The sequence below is a fragment of the Bradysia coprophila genome, unplaced genomic scaffold (assembly GCF_014529535.1).
Source record: "Bradysia coprophila strain Holo2 unplaced genomic scaffold, BU_Bcop_v1 contig_138, whole genome shotgun sequence".
Taxonomy (NCBI): domain Eukaryota; kingdom Metazoa; phylum Arthropoda; class Insecta; order Diptera; family Sciaridae; genus Bradysia; species Bradysia coprophila.
The window spans coordinates 1,234,990-1,248,541 of NW_023503409.1; the positions used below are offsets into that span (position 1 = coordinate 1,234,990).

General features: G+C 39.4%; 2 protein-coding genes across 7 annotated transcripts; both read left to right on the forward strand.

The window, feature by feature from the left end:
* The first annotated feature begins 773 nt into the window (after positions 1-773).
* LOC119073310 lies at positions 774-7,041 on the forward strand. Of its 4 annotated transcripts, none has more exons than XM_037178693.1 (5): positions 775-921; positions 2,070-6,077; positions 6,143-6,397; positions 6,463-6,936; positions 6,995-7,041. In XM_037178693.1, the coding sequence occupies exons 2-4, from the start codon at positions 2,096-2,098 to the stop codon at positions 6,891-6,893; spliced, it is 4,668 nt and encodes a 1,555-aa protein (XP_037034588.1). In that variant the 5' UTR covers positions 775-921; positions 2,070-2,095; the 3' UTR covers positions 6,894-6,936; positions 6,995-7,041. The 4 variants fall into 4 exon arrangements, with proteins under 4 accessions (XP_037034592.1, XP_037034588.1, XP_037034591.1 ...); XM_037178696.1 differs by lacking the exon at positions 6,995-7,041 and having other exon boundaries at positions 2,070-4,402; positions 4,466-6,077; positions 6,463-6,987; XM_037178697.1 differs by lacking the exons at positions 6,463-6,936; positions 6,995-7,041 and having other exon boundaries at positions 774-921; positions 2,070-5,611; positions 5,916-6,077; positions 6,143-6,371.
* Positions 7,042-9,082: 2,041 nt separating this feature from the next.
* On the forward strand, positions 9,083-10,303 carry LOC119073311. Of its 3 annotated transcripts, none has more exons than XM_037178699.1 (4): positions 9,083-9,515; positions 9,577-9,633; positions 9,696-10,022; positions 10,089-10,303. In XM_037178699.1, the coding sequence occupies exons 1-4, from the start codon at positions 9,243-9,245 to the stop codon at positions 10,296-10,298; spliced, it is 867 nt and encodes a 288-aa protein (XP_037034594.1). In that variant the 5' UTR covers positions 9,083-9,242; the 3' UTR covers positions 10,299-10,303. The 3 variants fall into 3 exon arrangements, with proteins under 3 accessions (XP_037034594.1, XP_037034595.1, XP_037034593.1); XM_037178700.1 differs by having other exon boundaries at positions 9,696-9,839; positions 9,906-10,303; XM_037178698.1 differs by having other exon boundaries at positions 9,696-10,303.
* The last annotated feature ends 3,249 nt before the right edge of the window (positions 10,304-13,552 follow it).

The following is a 13,552-nucleotide window of genomic DNA, read 5'->3' on the forward strand; positions in this document are numbered from 1 at the left end:
GAAAATCGGGCGTCAAAGAAAGCTACTATGAAACATTCCCAAAAACGTAGCCCCAAAATATGAGTAAAAATTCACACAAGGACAGCATTCAAACAACAACAAAACGCATACCACCGCACAAATCCAGACTCACTCTCGTTAAAAAAAACTCCGTCAAGCTCCGTTCGTCACGTCCGAAAAAGAAAAAAGTGTAAACCTGAAAGGTGGCCTTCCAGCCTCCTAGGCAGAACGAATTCAACAAAATGTGTACAGCCTTCTATGCAGTGTTTTGTCTGATCCCGTGGCTTTGGCGTTAGAGCTCTCGACTCATAATCGAGAGGTCCCGTGTTCAAATCCGCAGCAGGACAAGATGATTTTTTCTTTATTCGCTTTCTATGTAACGTAACACTTAATCATACATATAATAATAGTCCGTTGCCGATTCGCAACGTTAAAAATATCGAATGTCCCATTTAATTTCCATACACTAATGTTCTTTCAGAACTTTGATTAATACCAATGAAAGTAGATAAGTGCGCCATGCAAATCCGTATGTGCTCCGGCTAGAACAAATTTGAACGTTTAACCATACCTATCTATTTACTTTCATTGATTAATACAAGGTTCTGAAAGAATCCATTTCAAGTAATGAAACCGAGAATGCAACGCACTCAGTTACTGCTTTTAACAGTTTCATTATATCGACATTGCGAAGTTAGTTCCGATTAATTATCACACATTTTCCAATGAAAGTAAATAGATATGGATATGGACTGGCCATACCTACTTATCTACTTTCATTGACATTTACGTCATTAGTTTCGTCCAACTGAAGAGTATGGTGAAATTCGCTTTTTCTTTTAAGTTGAGTCGTATGAATAATCTAAAGAAGTTTCACATAAAATCAGAACAGAAAAGTGCTGCGATATTTTAAACATTAAAGTAAGTAAGCAAACATTAAACGTAAGTTTAATCGAAAACAACATAACTTAGCTTACAATCAATAAGAATTCTAAGTGAATTCATGTCACATAATAACATGTGCTCGAAATGAAAAGGATAAACAATAGCCGTGCTAGCAGAAGCCAAAGTATATAAACAGAAGCTACGTTTTTTTTTGTTACGGACCGACTATTATAGTATAATAGTCGGTCCGTAACAATAGCAAAGTTCTGAAAGAACCTTGTGTATAATAGTATTATACACAAGGTTCTTTCAGAACTTTGCTATTAACACAGCTTTGCTATTACAGTGTGTACAATAGGTATAATTACACTATTCGGTAGTGTGTAGCATAGCATAGGTTTCTTCCAAGCAACGGTTAAGCCGAACAAAATGAGCCGATGCAATTCGTTGACCGATGTCATCCATAGAACCAAACCCCAACTTATATTCTTTGTTATTTTGACAATTGCATTGTTAATAGTGTTGAGGTTATGGCTCTATGGATGACGGTTTAACATTTCATTTCACCTTGGAAGAAACCTATTAAGCAACAACGCACTTCAAGCATGAGTGGTACTCTAAATAGGGTACTGAAACTAGACAGTGTATCGAACAATTTTTGGCACTGTAAAAAAATCTGGATTTTTTTTTTCATACAAAATGGTACTGTATTTGGCAGCTGTCGTTAAACGAACTTTTGCTTGAAGTGCGTTGGCAAATATTAAATTCGAAATTTTGATGTCCAAAATCTCCAGTTCTTTTCATTTCTAATACAAAACCGCTATGTATTTGTTGTTAGCCTCCGATAAGTTGAGGATGGAATATCTATAATCTTCCAACAAAATGAAACAATTGTAATACAAAAAAAAATTGGTTGAGAGCTCACATATCTAGAGTGTCATTGTACTAAAAATCAAAGTATATTAACACCAAAAGCTCAGCGGATCACAAACTTTCTGGAACCTAAGTTCTGGGTGAGTTTCGTATGTCGCCTATAGATGTATTTACAACATGTTGTACGTATGTGTATCGATATACAGTAAATTCACTACAATTTCACCTCAAACTTGGGTTTCGTGTGTTTTTGTGTTACCTTCAGTGTTGACATATTTTGCTAAAAATTCGCCATTGAAAATTTTATTTACAGACTTTTCCCAGCATCGAAGTGAAAATGAACAATCGGACAAAAAGAGTATTTCTGAATGTTGACTACTACGGATTTCTTGGAGTGCCACCTTGGGCAACAGAAGCCGAAATAAGAAAAAATTACCGACGGCTCCAACTCAAACATCATACGGACAAAGATGGCGATCTCACAACATGTCTTCTGCTCAATGAAATCAAGCGAATTCTTCTCGACAAAGAATTGCGTCGAGTATACGATTCAACGAGAGACTACTCAGATGCCACAGTCCAATTTCAGAATGGGTCATTCGGTAATCGTCTCGCAAAGCTTCCGTGTCCAAAGAAAACGTCTGATGACATCCTGAAAGACATAGCAAAGTGGAAAGATGAATTCGGTGGCTTGGTGTTTAATAACAATATTCAGGATTCATTGACAAAAATTCTGGATGAAATAATTAACGACCATGCACCGATCAGAGAAGATAATGACGCTTTCTATTGCAAGATCTGCGACAAATTGTTTGTTTCCGAGGATGACCATTTCGACAATGTGCTGGAGCCATACATCGACGAGATAATTGGAAATGAAAAAGATGATGCCAACGATGTTGAATTTCCAAAAATTTTTGATTTTCTGCTAAAAAAATTGGAACCGCACGACAAATTGCCCACATTCGACTCCAAGGACATTGATGTACTGCTAAGTGCGGCAGACAAAGCTCTCAAAATGACGGAAAGGAACAGAGCGTTGAACCTCTACCATGAAGCTGTTACAATTCTTTCAACTGTTGGCGATGATGATGAGCACGATGTCTTCCAAATATTACTTTCGATCATCATCAAAGTATTTGACAATGATGATTATTCTCTCGTTTATGCATGTAAGTTTCTGCTGGCATCCTACATTGACCAATTCAGTTCATCTGAAACGATTCAAGACATTTTCCGACGAAAATTCATGAAAGAAACGGATTTGTCGTCGTACAAAATGGCATTGGCTTCGCTGCATTACTTGCCAGAACTGCTTAACAGCGACACTTGGGATGAGTTTGTGTCATGGGAACAAAATTTATTTTACGATGCAATTAAGGAAGCAATGAACAATGTAAATCATGACAGTCTTCTCGAGATCTTGAAACTTGTCAATTGTCGCACGGTAAATCCAGTCGAAATCTTCATTAACGAAAAGCACGAAGATTACGATTTAACGGGAATAACGGGCGATTACAAGGTTGCCATATTACTAATTGAAGGGACCGTGGCTAAGCAGAGAGGAGAAGTTACATCAGCAGCAGATATTTTCCAGGAAACCGTGAAATTAGCCGCTACCTGCTCGAATCGACAAATCTCCGGACAAATTGTCAACATGGCCGCCGAGCTCTGTGCGGATCCAATATTTCATCACAGTCTTCGCATTAACGCCCGGAGTGAATTGGTTGATTTAAAGTCCACGCTTGTCAATTCCGGTGAAGTTACAAACGTTCAACGTTTCCCCTCATTTTTATCGCCAATAGATCCAGCAACTCCTGGCCAAATCAAATTGGGCAGATTATATGCTCCCACGGGCAATTTAAGAGTGGCATTGAAGAATGAAGATGCGATCGCCGTACGTTTTAAGGATTCCTACTTCAAAAAGGCTTTGGCTTACTTCGATCTATCCGTGGCATCGGGTCAGTCTCGCTTTTTAATAAGTTGCAACCAGCAAGCAGTTTGCTATTTGTTGAAAGAAATGGAGTGTCTCGATAGCAACAACGACAAAGCGACTGTGTACGCTTATTCGAAAGTCATCGAAAAGCAATGTTCATTAACATCGCAAGTAGCGTCGCTATATGGGGGACCTTACATGAGTATTTCCGTTCATCGTTTCATTGCTTCAGCACTTCTTGCTTCCGTTACGGCATTGGCCAAATGTCTATCGACTGAAAAGCCGTCACTGGAAAACCCAGACATTTGTGATACAGAAATAATTCCATCAGCGTTCAAGGCATCTGTCAATAAAGTTTGGACATTGCAGAAAGTAAATCCCTTGATAATGTATCCATGCTCTATTGCCCTTTCTGATCAACTAATTCTCGAGAATTGGACAAACGCATTTCAAAATGCATTTATCGAAGCCAAAGTCAACTCGCTGCATTATCCAGACTATTTTCCGGACCATCTATACAACTACTATCAGTTCGACAGCGTGTGGCTCGGTTGGAATAGGCCTGATAAGCCAATCGAATTACATGAATCAAGACTTGCAGCAATGATGAGCCTACTCAATGCCAAAGAATGGGACATTGCTGAGGTAGAACGTAATATGGGCTGGCCTTTAATCCGAACCACAGACAGCGGCTGGAAGAACAACGAAGAATTCGATTTAAATTTCGATGAATATCCCGAAAGTGATGTTTTCTCATCCTGCACCGGCTACGAATTGAATTCAACAACTGGCGCGTTTGAAATTTATTTTGATCGGGGACAAACAGGCGTTCCGAAATTGTTCTCGACGAACGATTTAGCAGAAATATTTGAAAATTGCATTGACGATGCATTTTTCACTCTAGAAAGTCCCGATCCATCGTTGAATTCGCATCCATTCCAAGAATTTTCCTATTGGCCTCATTCGTTGAAAGGCACCGATTACCTGCATACTTTACTCCATGCAGATTTATTGTTGAAAGAATTTACAACGGGAGTGGAAATCAATACTCTAGCTCCATTTGATCTCAGACCGATAAAAGATGGTTTTATGCAAAGACTTCCGCCGCATTTGCAATCACTGCTGATCCCAATACTGGAACGTCACCGCAACCCCATCAATTTCAGTCCAAAAGCTAATCGCTTTTGGATTCAGATAGAGTCAATAGAGTGTAAAAAGGGCGAAGGCTCTGTCCAGGAAGCCTCAAAGCATATCTTTGGTCATGTCACGGTAAAGGTTAACACACACGTGCTAACGAGAGGACCTGATGGTAAATATAAGGATGTAGAAGAAAAGCAAATACTTGACAGTGCTGAAAATCAATTTGCACGAGCGTTCACGAAACATTATGACGAGATCGGCAAATATTTTCCTGTACTCCTCCGATTGAAAGAATTGGCAAAAATTGGGGCAATCCGTAAACATTTGGGAGCGGTTCTTGGTAATAGCCGTACATCAATTGATGCTCTTACAACGAGAGATGAAAGCAGTGAGATTCTTAAAAGTATCAATCACTGTGTTGAGACAACCATTACCAGCTTTAGAGATCGAGAACGGAATCCACCACATCCAATTTACACCGAAGAAAAAGTAAAAATGGATTTAACGGAAGTATTACGCAAAAATAATGTCCTTGGTAAGGAATTTCTAGTTGCACCAGGAGAAATTGACAGAGTTAAACAAGCCATTCGCAACAACTTAATGGAGGCAGACATCAGTCGCTTTCAGTTTTGTGCTAATGAGTTGGGGCGATGCTTCGAAATACCGCCAGATTCTTTGAAACAATACATCCGGGGATGGTTCGATCGCAACCCAACAGATACATCAACCTTGCAACGACTCTGTATTGATGGCCAAATTCAGGCACACTTAAAATCAATGCGAATGTTAGCTTCTGGTCTGGAAGAGGGCGGAATAATCGTACCTAAAGACCACAACGGCATTGTTGAAATGAAAAACTACGGTGAATGTAGCTGGGTGCCTGCAACATTTTGCAAAGAATTTGCTTGTCCTGTTGAACCACCTCTATTGTCCGATGAATCGGACATTGAATACTTTAATGAAGTCGACGATGAAAATGACAAAAAAGGTTCTGCAGATGTAGAGCGGAGAAATTTACATCAGTCTGGTGCTGTAAGCATTCAAGCGAAGCAAAACTTACAACTTCCATGTGAAAAGGATGTGCCAGCTCTTTGTGTTGAGCAGTCGACCACCACGGCTGTTAGTACCATCGAACCCACCGAAACGGCGAAAAAAATTGAAGTTCTCGGAAAGTATGATGATACAGTCCAAAGCGAAGCAGTGCCTGTGGAAAATGACATACCCAGCAGTGCTGCTGCTAAAGGTAATTTCAAATCAAAACAAAAACCCTGCTGGTAAATTCGTTAAATTTTATGCTTGATCTTTCAGACGGTACTGCGCAAACATCCGGCAGCAAGAAGAGACGTAAAATACACAAACCTCGACTGGTCAAACCTCCACGCATTTATGGAGGAGTTTCAGTGAATCCTAGAGTTAATTGGGTAGACGTCGGATTGACTGTTGTCACTCTATTGCCTCTTGGTCGATTGTTCGCAGTTGGCGGAAGACTGCTTCGAGGAACATTTCAAGCTTTTAGGCTGGCCAAAGCTGCTAGTGTGGTTACAAAAGGGATTCAAGCCAGCGGTAAAACAAGAATTTAATTAGAAAATCTTTAAATTTTCAATTGAATCGAAACTATGTGTCCATAGGTCGCGTCTCAGGAGTGGGTCGCTACTCAACACTGACAAAACAAAGCACCATGCAAGTGCATGCTCATCACTCCGTGGCGAATGCATACAATCGTCAATTTGGTATCAAAAAAGGTCAAGGAATCAGCATATTATTGAATAGAGGCGTTCATACAACCGCACATCGAGAAGTCGGAAAAGTGTGGAAGAGCAAGGGTCTTTTGAAGGGTAATGCAAAGGTACCCACATTTGATGCGAGTAATTCGGCAACGTATCCAAGAAACATTTTGGGTCAGATGACAATGGCTGAACGACAAGCTTTGAGACAGAACGGGCTTTATGGAACGGATACCAGACGTATGCTTGCTGAGAAAATTCGCCAAAATAAGACTTCGTTCAAGGAAATGTATGATAAGAGTCTGTTCGATCCAAAAAATCCTCCGAAGTTCTAACGAACGTTCATTTAAAATGGTTTTCCGATTCCAAGTGTCGAAGACATATACTTTTTCCGTACAATTGATTGCTCATCCTCATCATCATATAAGAACATTTCTTCTATACATCAAATTTGAAAAGAATTTTGTATTTTGTTTAACAATGAAAATATTTTACGCTTTGCGCGTATAATAAAATTGAATTAACAGAGAATTATAAGTTCTTTTGAGAATAATAATCGTGAGGATTATTATTGCAAGGTCAAGGTCAAGCAGCGGCGAATATGGGTCGCCATAACCTCACCGCTCTGAAGGGAAGGATTCCTAATGATGAGTGGAAACGGTAGCGGAAACGATGTATGCAAATCACGAGTGAATAGATGAGTGCTGTATTTGCACGTCAAGCTTGCTGTCATCATACCAGTACCCAAGCATATGTGGTGTCATTCGAAAGCTAAGACCAGTACCAATTACGGGAAACAGTTTTTTGATGTTTTTGTTGTTTTTCGGATGAACAGGAACCGTCACAAGTTCGCCTAAATAATCAAACTTTTACCCATACTTTCAACTGCTCGTAACTCGTTAGGGTTGCGTTCTACCAAAGCACTTTGGTTCTACCCCCCATGATCGACTATTTGCCCCGAAAGTACATTCAATTATCTTCCAATTTTGGTTTTCGGTTTTTTATCACCTCTCGCTAGCCATACAAAAATCGAAGAATTTTCAAAAAAATATTTTGTACCTCTAGGTACTAATACCTATCTATAAACACATCAAAAAGTCCACTTTAAAATGCGTCCGATTGCGGCAGGTCGTTTTTTAAAAGAATCCCTCCCCTTAATTTTTTAACACGGTCAAAGTCAGTCCCAAGTCTGATTGAAAAACGTGTAGGGAAAATATTGATCGAATTTTTTTTTTCGTTTGGTTTGTTCGAATCATCGATATAATATAGGGTAGATAAGTAATGTCATGGTTATTTGTGTACCTGTTTTGGACGATTGATTTTAGGCAATTTCGCGGATTGTAGGCCGAACGAAGTGAGGCTTACAAGCGAAAGTGCCTTAAATCAACCGTCCCAAACAGGTGCACATGTAAGTTTTCATGCAGAGGGCCGGAAATCCGAGAAAATTCGAAAAATTGCCCTCATTTTCGGCCCCGAAGCATGAAAAAGTAACTTTATGCGCTTTATGCGGAAAGATCACATGGATGTATATGTGTAACGGGTGTAACGTAACTTACGTTTTGAGAAAGCGCGCGAAATAATGTCATACAAATATTTGAAAATAATTGAAACTCTGCATTTCTCAATTTCCTTTTTCTCTTCGTTTTGTGTTGTGATTCGTATTTTTTGCACTTGTATGTGTGCTATATTTTCAAAATTTCGTTCTTCGTGTTCTACAGTATATTACTTATATCGATGGTTCGAACAAATCAAACGAAAAGAAATTTCATGTTGATTTTGGAAATACTTCACTTTGTCATGAGAGCGATATGTATGACATTGCCTCCACACTATACCTTGATTTTTTCAATTATTTTGCAGAGTGTTAACGCACTTCAAGCATGAGTGAGACTCTAAATTGAGTACTGGAACTTGACAGTGTGTAACACTGTAACACGCTTGCAAAAGGGCGGAGGTAATGCCATATATATAACCGAATCAGATGTACGGTGGCACGAAACTTCGATACAAACGCCATCTATCGCTTTCTTTAAAAACATAAAATTGCCTAGAAATCTGGACCATCTGTTTTGTGACCAATATTTTGTGAAACACAAGCAAATCATAGTCAAGTCAACCATTTTAACCGTCTATATATTTGCCTTGTGTAAAACATTGTAAAAAACCATTTCATCAACTCACTTCAAGCATGAGTAGTACTCTTAATAGAGTACTCAAGCTCGACAGTGTATCGAACCATTTTTTGCACTGTAAAAAAATTGGAACAAACTTTCATACTAAATTTACTCCATTTGGAAGCTGTCATTAGAAGCACTTTTACTTGCAGTACGTTGATTTCATACAAAATAGTACACTATTTCGAAGTTGTCGACTATGATCACTTTTGTTTGAGGGTTGATTTTTTATTTTACATATAAACACTGTGTACTAGCCTTTAACGTCAGTGAATGAAATAGAATTTGTTCTTGTACATACGCGCTCTTCGAGGATTTGTCAGTCCATTGTTTTATTTTGTGCTACTTCGACACACACACACGCATATATAAAACGCGGAGCTAACTTCATCGCGTACAACTGACGGTTTCATTTGTTTTTAATTGAAAATTTTTAAACAGCACCACGGCTAACGACGCGAAAACGTTTTTTCATAATTATTTGTGAAAACTTCTGAAAAAATTATCGAAATGGTGCTACAGTGCTGCGTAAAAGGTTGCGAAACTGTTGGAAACAATAATTTTCATAGTTTTCCAACAAATAAGTTGAGGGCCGAAAAATGGATTGCTGCAACGAAAGCTTTCCATTTGGTTGAACGGTTGAATGCCAACAAATTGGCGAATTCGTATTACAAAGTTTGCAGAAAGCATTTCGACGGGTCAGACTTGACCAAGAACGGAAAAGGACAGATTGTGGTGAAACCAGATTGCTTGCCGAGTCTGTTCCTGCCCAATGAAACTGTCGTAAGTTACCAGCATTTGATTTGATTTTGTGTGATCCTGTATGACTCCAAGTTGAATCTAGGTTCCACCAGCTTCAGCGATAGCATATGGTTCACAACATCAGCGTTCACTGGCAACGGTATGTTTTTGCGAGGTCATTAGAAATACAATGATCAACTAATAACGCTTGAAAAACCTTAGAACAAATTGACGAAACCGGACGAACAGGTTGATGATACCGACAAAGCCGTAAATGTGGTCAAATTGATATCCGAGGAGGAGCTAAGAAATCATCAGAAGACTGCTCGTCAGACCGCCAACTGCTCCAAAGTTACAGAAGTCACGGTTTGTGTGTACGTTTGGTGTCGGTGCGGTCTTACTATGTTTCGTTTCGTTTCCAACGATCAACAGGTGAATGAGATCGACAGCGACGTACATGTGGTTGATGGGATATCCGGAAATCACCCCGTAAATCAAGAGAACAGTGATCGACAGACCGACAACTGCTCCAAAGTTACAGAAGTCACGGTTTGTGTGTCCGTTTGGTGTCGGTGCAGTCTTGTTATGTTTCGTTTTGTTTCCAACGATCAACAGGTGAATGAGATTGAGGTGATATCCGTAAAGCACCCAGTAAATCAACAGAAAAGTGCTCGTCAAACTGCCAATCGCTCCAAATCAAGCCCTAAAGCCTCGATAACAATGGTTTGTGTATATGTTTGGTGTCATGTGCAGTCTTGTTATGTGTCGTCTTGTATTTTATTCAATAAATGTGATCGTCTTGTGTGTCTACGATTTTTCTTTTAATTAGACAGAATACCATAGGTAATCAAACCAGTAGGTGTCTTGAAACTATAGAAGAATTGTAATTGGTTTAAATCGAAAATATGTTTGTCATTCAGCTTCACATTCATATAATAAATACTTGAGATATAGCTCCCCGTCAAGTAATCCATGTTATTTGAATCAGCACCAAGGTGATGTTAGATGGACATTTCAAGCTACTGGTGTTGAAAACATCAGCTTTGTTGTACATTAGCTTTAAAACGAAATTCTATAAATCGATTCATTGATAGATGATATAATTTAACCGTTTTATCTTGAGATTATTTAAACTTTTTATTTTGAAAATATCTGATCAAGTTGAGTTCTTAACCGATGGACCTAATTATCGTAAAAATCGAAACCATCAAAGGTCAAGAAAAAAACAGTGGAAATAAAATTTAACATCGACTCACTGAGTTGAGAAAATAAGAATTTTCACAATCGAACAAACTCCCACACTGGGAATTCGGGCGATTCCCGAACGGCCTTTTACCCGAAGTGCCTCTAGTGGTAGTCTAGATAGCCAGTCCGGCACTGCTATCAGTACATACCGAATATGATCGGAAATAAATAATGACAGAAACGTACCATCAATTCCACCAATTTTTTAGAGTCCAAATTTTACTTTAAAGCAAAAAAATGAATTCTTGACAAATCTACTACATCAAAATATTTGTTAATTTTGAAGTTACTGCAAGCATACGGCAGTTGCAATGTGTTAGTTTTAACATTCGAATTACCTGTAATCTATCTTCGAAATGGTCCCTCTTTAACGTATGATACTTGAGAAATGAAATAGGGCTATATCTGGGTTCTCATTTGCGAGGCGCTATTACAATTTTTTTTTGCGTTTAACTGATACCTGGACTCTATGCAACAAATTTTCAATAAAATTACTTTCAGCCGCACAATGTGCTGCATTCTTAATCAGCCGTGAATCTTAATCACCTAGTCATTTTAAGTCACTGGGAAATCATAATCTTATAGAATTCTTAATCCCGGGAATTCTTGTTCATCTGCGATTTTTAATCACGTGTGTTTTCTAAACACTTGGGATTCCTTAAGGTAAGGTGTTCCTTGGTATACCGACCTCGGGTGCACCGAGATGTGGCGTGGTGTGCCGCGGCACAGTGTGGTGCACGGACGTAGGCCGAGGTGGAGTGAAGTGCACTGACTTCTACAAAATGATACAGAAAGTAGGAAGTATATTGTAGATGCTAGTGCATAACAACAAACACCACAGCCGCCCGATCGAAGGAATGTAGTAGACCATTTCTGCAACCTGAAATTTTTAGTTCAGAACACCTATGTTTATCGTCTTCTCCTGTATTACGTAGATTTTTTTATTTCGATTCCAGAACGTACCACGGTCGAGTAAGTTAAGTTATTACAAACGTCGTGTCAAGGAACTGCAGCAGAGAGTAAAAGAAAACAAGATCAACGACTCCACAGTTTTGAACTATTTAAAGACGAAGTTCAATGAACAACTGCTGGAGTTCGTTGACATGCAATTGAAGAACTGTGGACGCTCGAAACACGGTCGACGTTACACACCCAAGCAGAAAAGTCTGTGCTTAGCGATGTATAAGCAGGGGCCAAAAGCATATCGCTTCAATGAAAAATGGTCCTGTCTGCCGACCAGACGAACATTGGGCCGCTACAGCGCACAATTGATTTTCAAATCCGGAGTCGACGAGAAAATTCTTGCTGCAGTGAAAAACATCGTCACAAACTGGCCTGCAAGCGACAAGTACTGCACATTCGGTTGGGACGAAGTGTCTCTGAACGAACACTTAGATTACTGTCAGTCGATGGACAAAATCGAGGGTTTCGTAGAAATGTGCAAGCCAAAAGTGCCCATTTTTGCGACACATGCATTGACCTTTATGGTGCGTGGAATTGCGGTACCCTACAAACAGTCCGTCGGATACTTTTATACGAATGGTGTGAAGTCCTTTGAATTGGTCGAATTGGTTAAGTTAATGATAGAACGAGTATCCACAACAGGTAACTATAAAAGTAAAGACGTTTTCGTCATTTTAAGGCTCGGAACAGGTCAGGTCAACCTGAACTGAATAACCTGAAACCTGATCGGACCTGGACCTATCTTATATATTTTCACCTGACCTGATTTGACCTGAACCTGAAAAATGTGTTACGCATGGAGCCACGGGACGAAAGACATTATTTTAAAACTCAGCGGTAACGAAAACTAACAAAAAATATCCGAATGAATAGGTCAATTCACGTTTCAGGTTAAATCTGAAACAGGTCAGGTCAGGTTAAGTTTAGAATATATCAGGTCAGGTTAGGTCAAATGAAAATCAAGTCAGATGAACTTGATCTGTTGCAATAAGTTTGTTTGTTTCTGAGCATTTCTTTATCTTATTTTAAAGGAATGAAGCCGATTCTCTCTGTGTGTGACACATGCAATGTAAACGCGAACACAGTGAATGAATTGGTTTATCCTCGTGCGAACCAAACGCAACAAACTGGCCAATTACTGCAGTACAAAGTAAACGGACATAGGATAATACACACATACGATCCATCACACCTCATAAAGGTGATTCGAAATAATTTCGAAGTGAAAAATGTCGCACATTTTATTTCTGAACGATGGCAACCTGGCTGCGCAGATTATGCTGGTTCAATTCAAATCGCGGCGTGGGATGATATAAACCAATTGTACCGTATGGATATACGTGCTGTACGGAGCGTGTTACCTAAGCTAACAGATGAACACTTGAAGCCCAACAAATTGAAAATGAAGGTGTCTGTTGCGACTCAAGTGTTCAGCAACACGTGCGGAACCGTGATGCTAGAATGTGTGGATAATGGAAAGGTGCCGGAAGATTTCGCCACTACTGCACGTTTCATTTTGTTCGTGAATGACTTATTTGACAGCATTAATGGTTGTGATAAGTACCCTGTTGATTCCCTCAAGAGTGCCGTAACGCCAATGTCGATACACTCAGAGTTCTGGGAATATGCGCTGGTCATGCTGGAGAATATGTTTTTTGTCGACAAAGGCACCGGCGAAAGGAACAATCGTTCTTCCGTACTGAAGAAGTTCGAGTCTACTATTAGAGGCTATCAGGACGTCGCGAGGACATGTTTTCAGGCTGGCATTCCGAAACTCGAAATAAGGTATCACGTCAACTTAATTAAACGAATTGATATGCTCTGATATTTGCTTGAGCCTCGGCTTGAGCAACAAGTTGATTCACTCCGAA

Bases quoted from the DNA above. Each gene is read 5' to 3' on its own strand.
- LOC119073311 (XM_037178698.1), top strand. From the start codon at position 9,243: ATGGTGCTACAGTGCTGCGTAAAAGGTTGCGAAACTGTTGGAAACAAT. The intron at 9,516-9,576 runs GTAAGTTACCAG...AGTTGAATCTAG, and splicing joins TCCTGCCCAATGAAACTGTC to GTTCCACCAGCTTCAGCGAT. The intron at 9,634-9,695 runs GTATGTTTTTGC...GAAAAACCTTAG, and splicing joins ATCAGCGTTCACTGGCAACG to AACAAATTGACGAAACCGGA.
- LOC119073310 (XM_037178693.1), top strand. From the start codon at position 2,096: ATGAACAATCGGACAAAAAGAGTATTTCTGAATGTTGACTACTACGGA. The intron at 6,078-6,142 runs GTAATTTCAAAT...TTGATCTTTCAG, and splicing joins CAGCAGTGCTGCTGCTAAAG to ACGGTACTGCGCAAACATCC. The intron at 6,398-6,462 runs GTAAAACAAGAA...ATGTGTCCATAG, and splicing joins AAAAGGGATTCAAGCCAGCG to GTCGCGTCTCAGGAGTGGGT.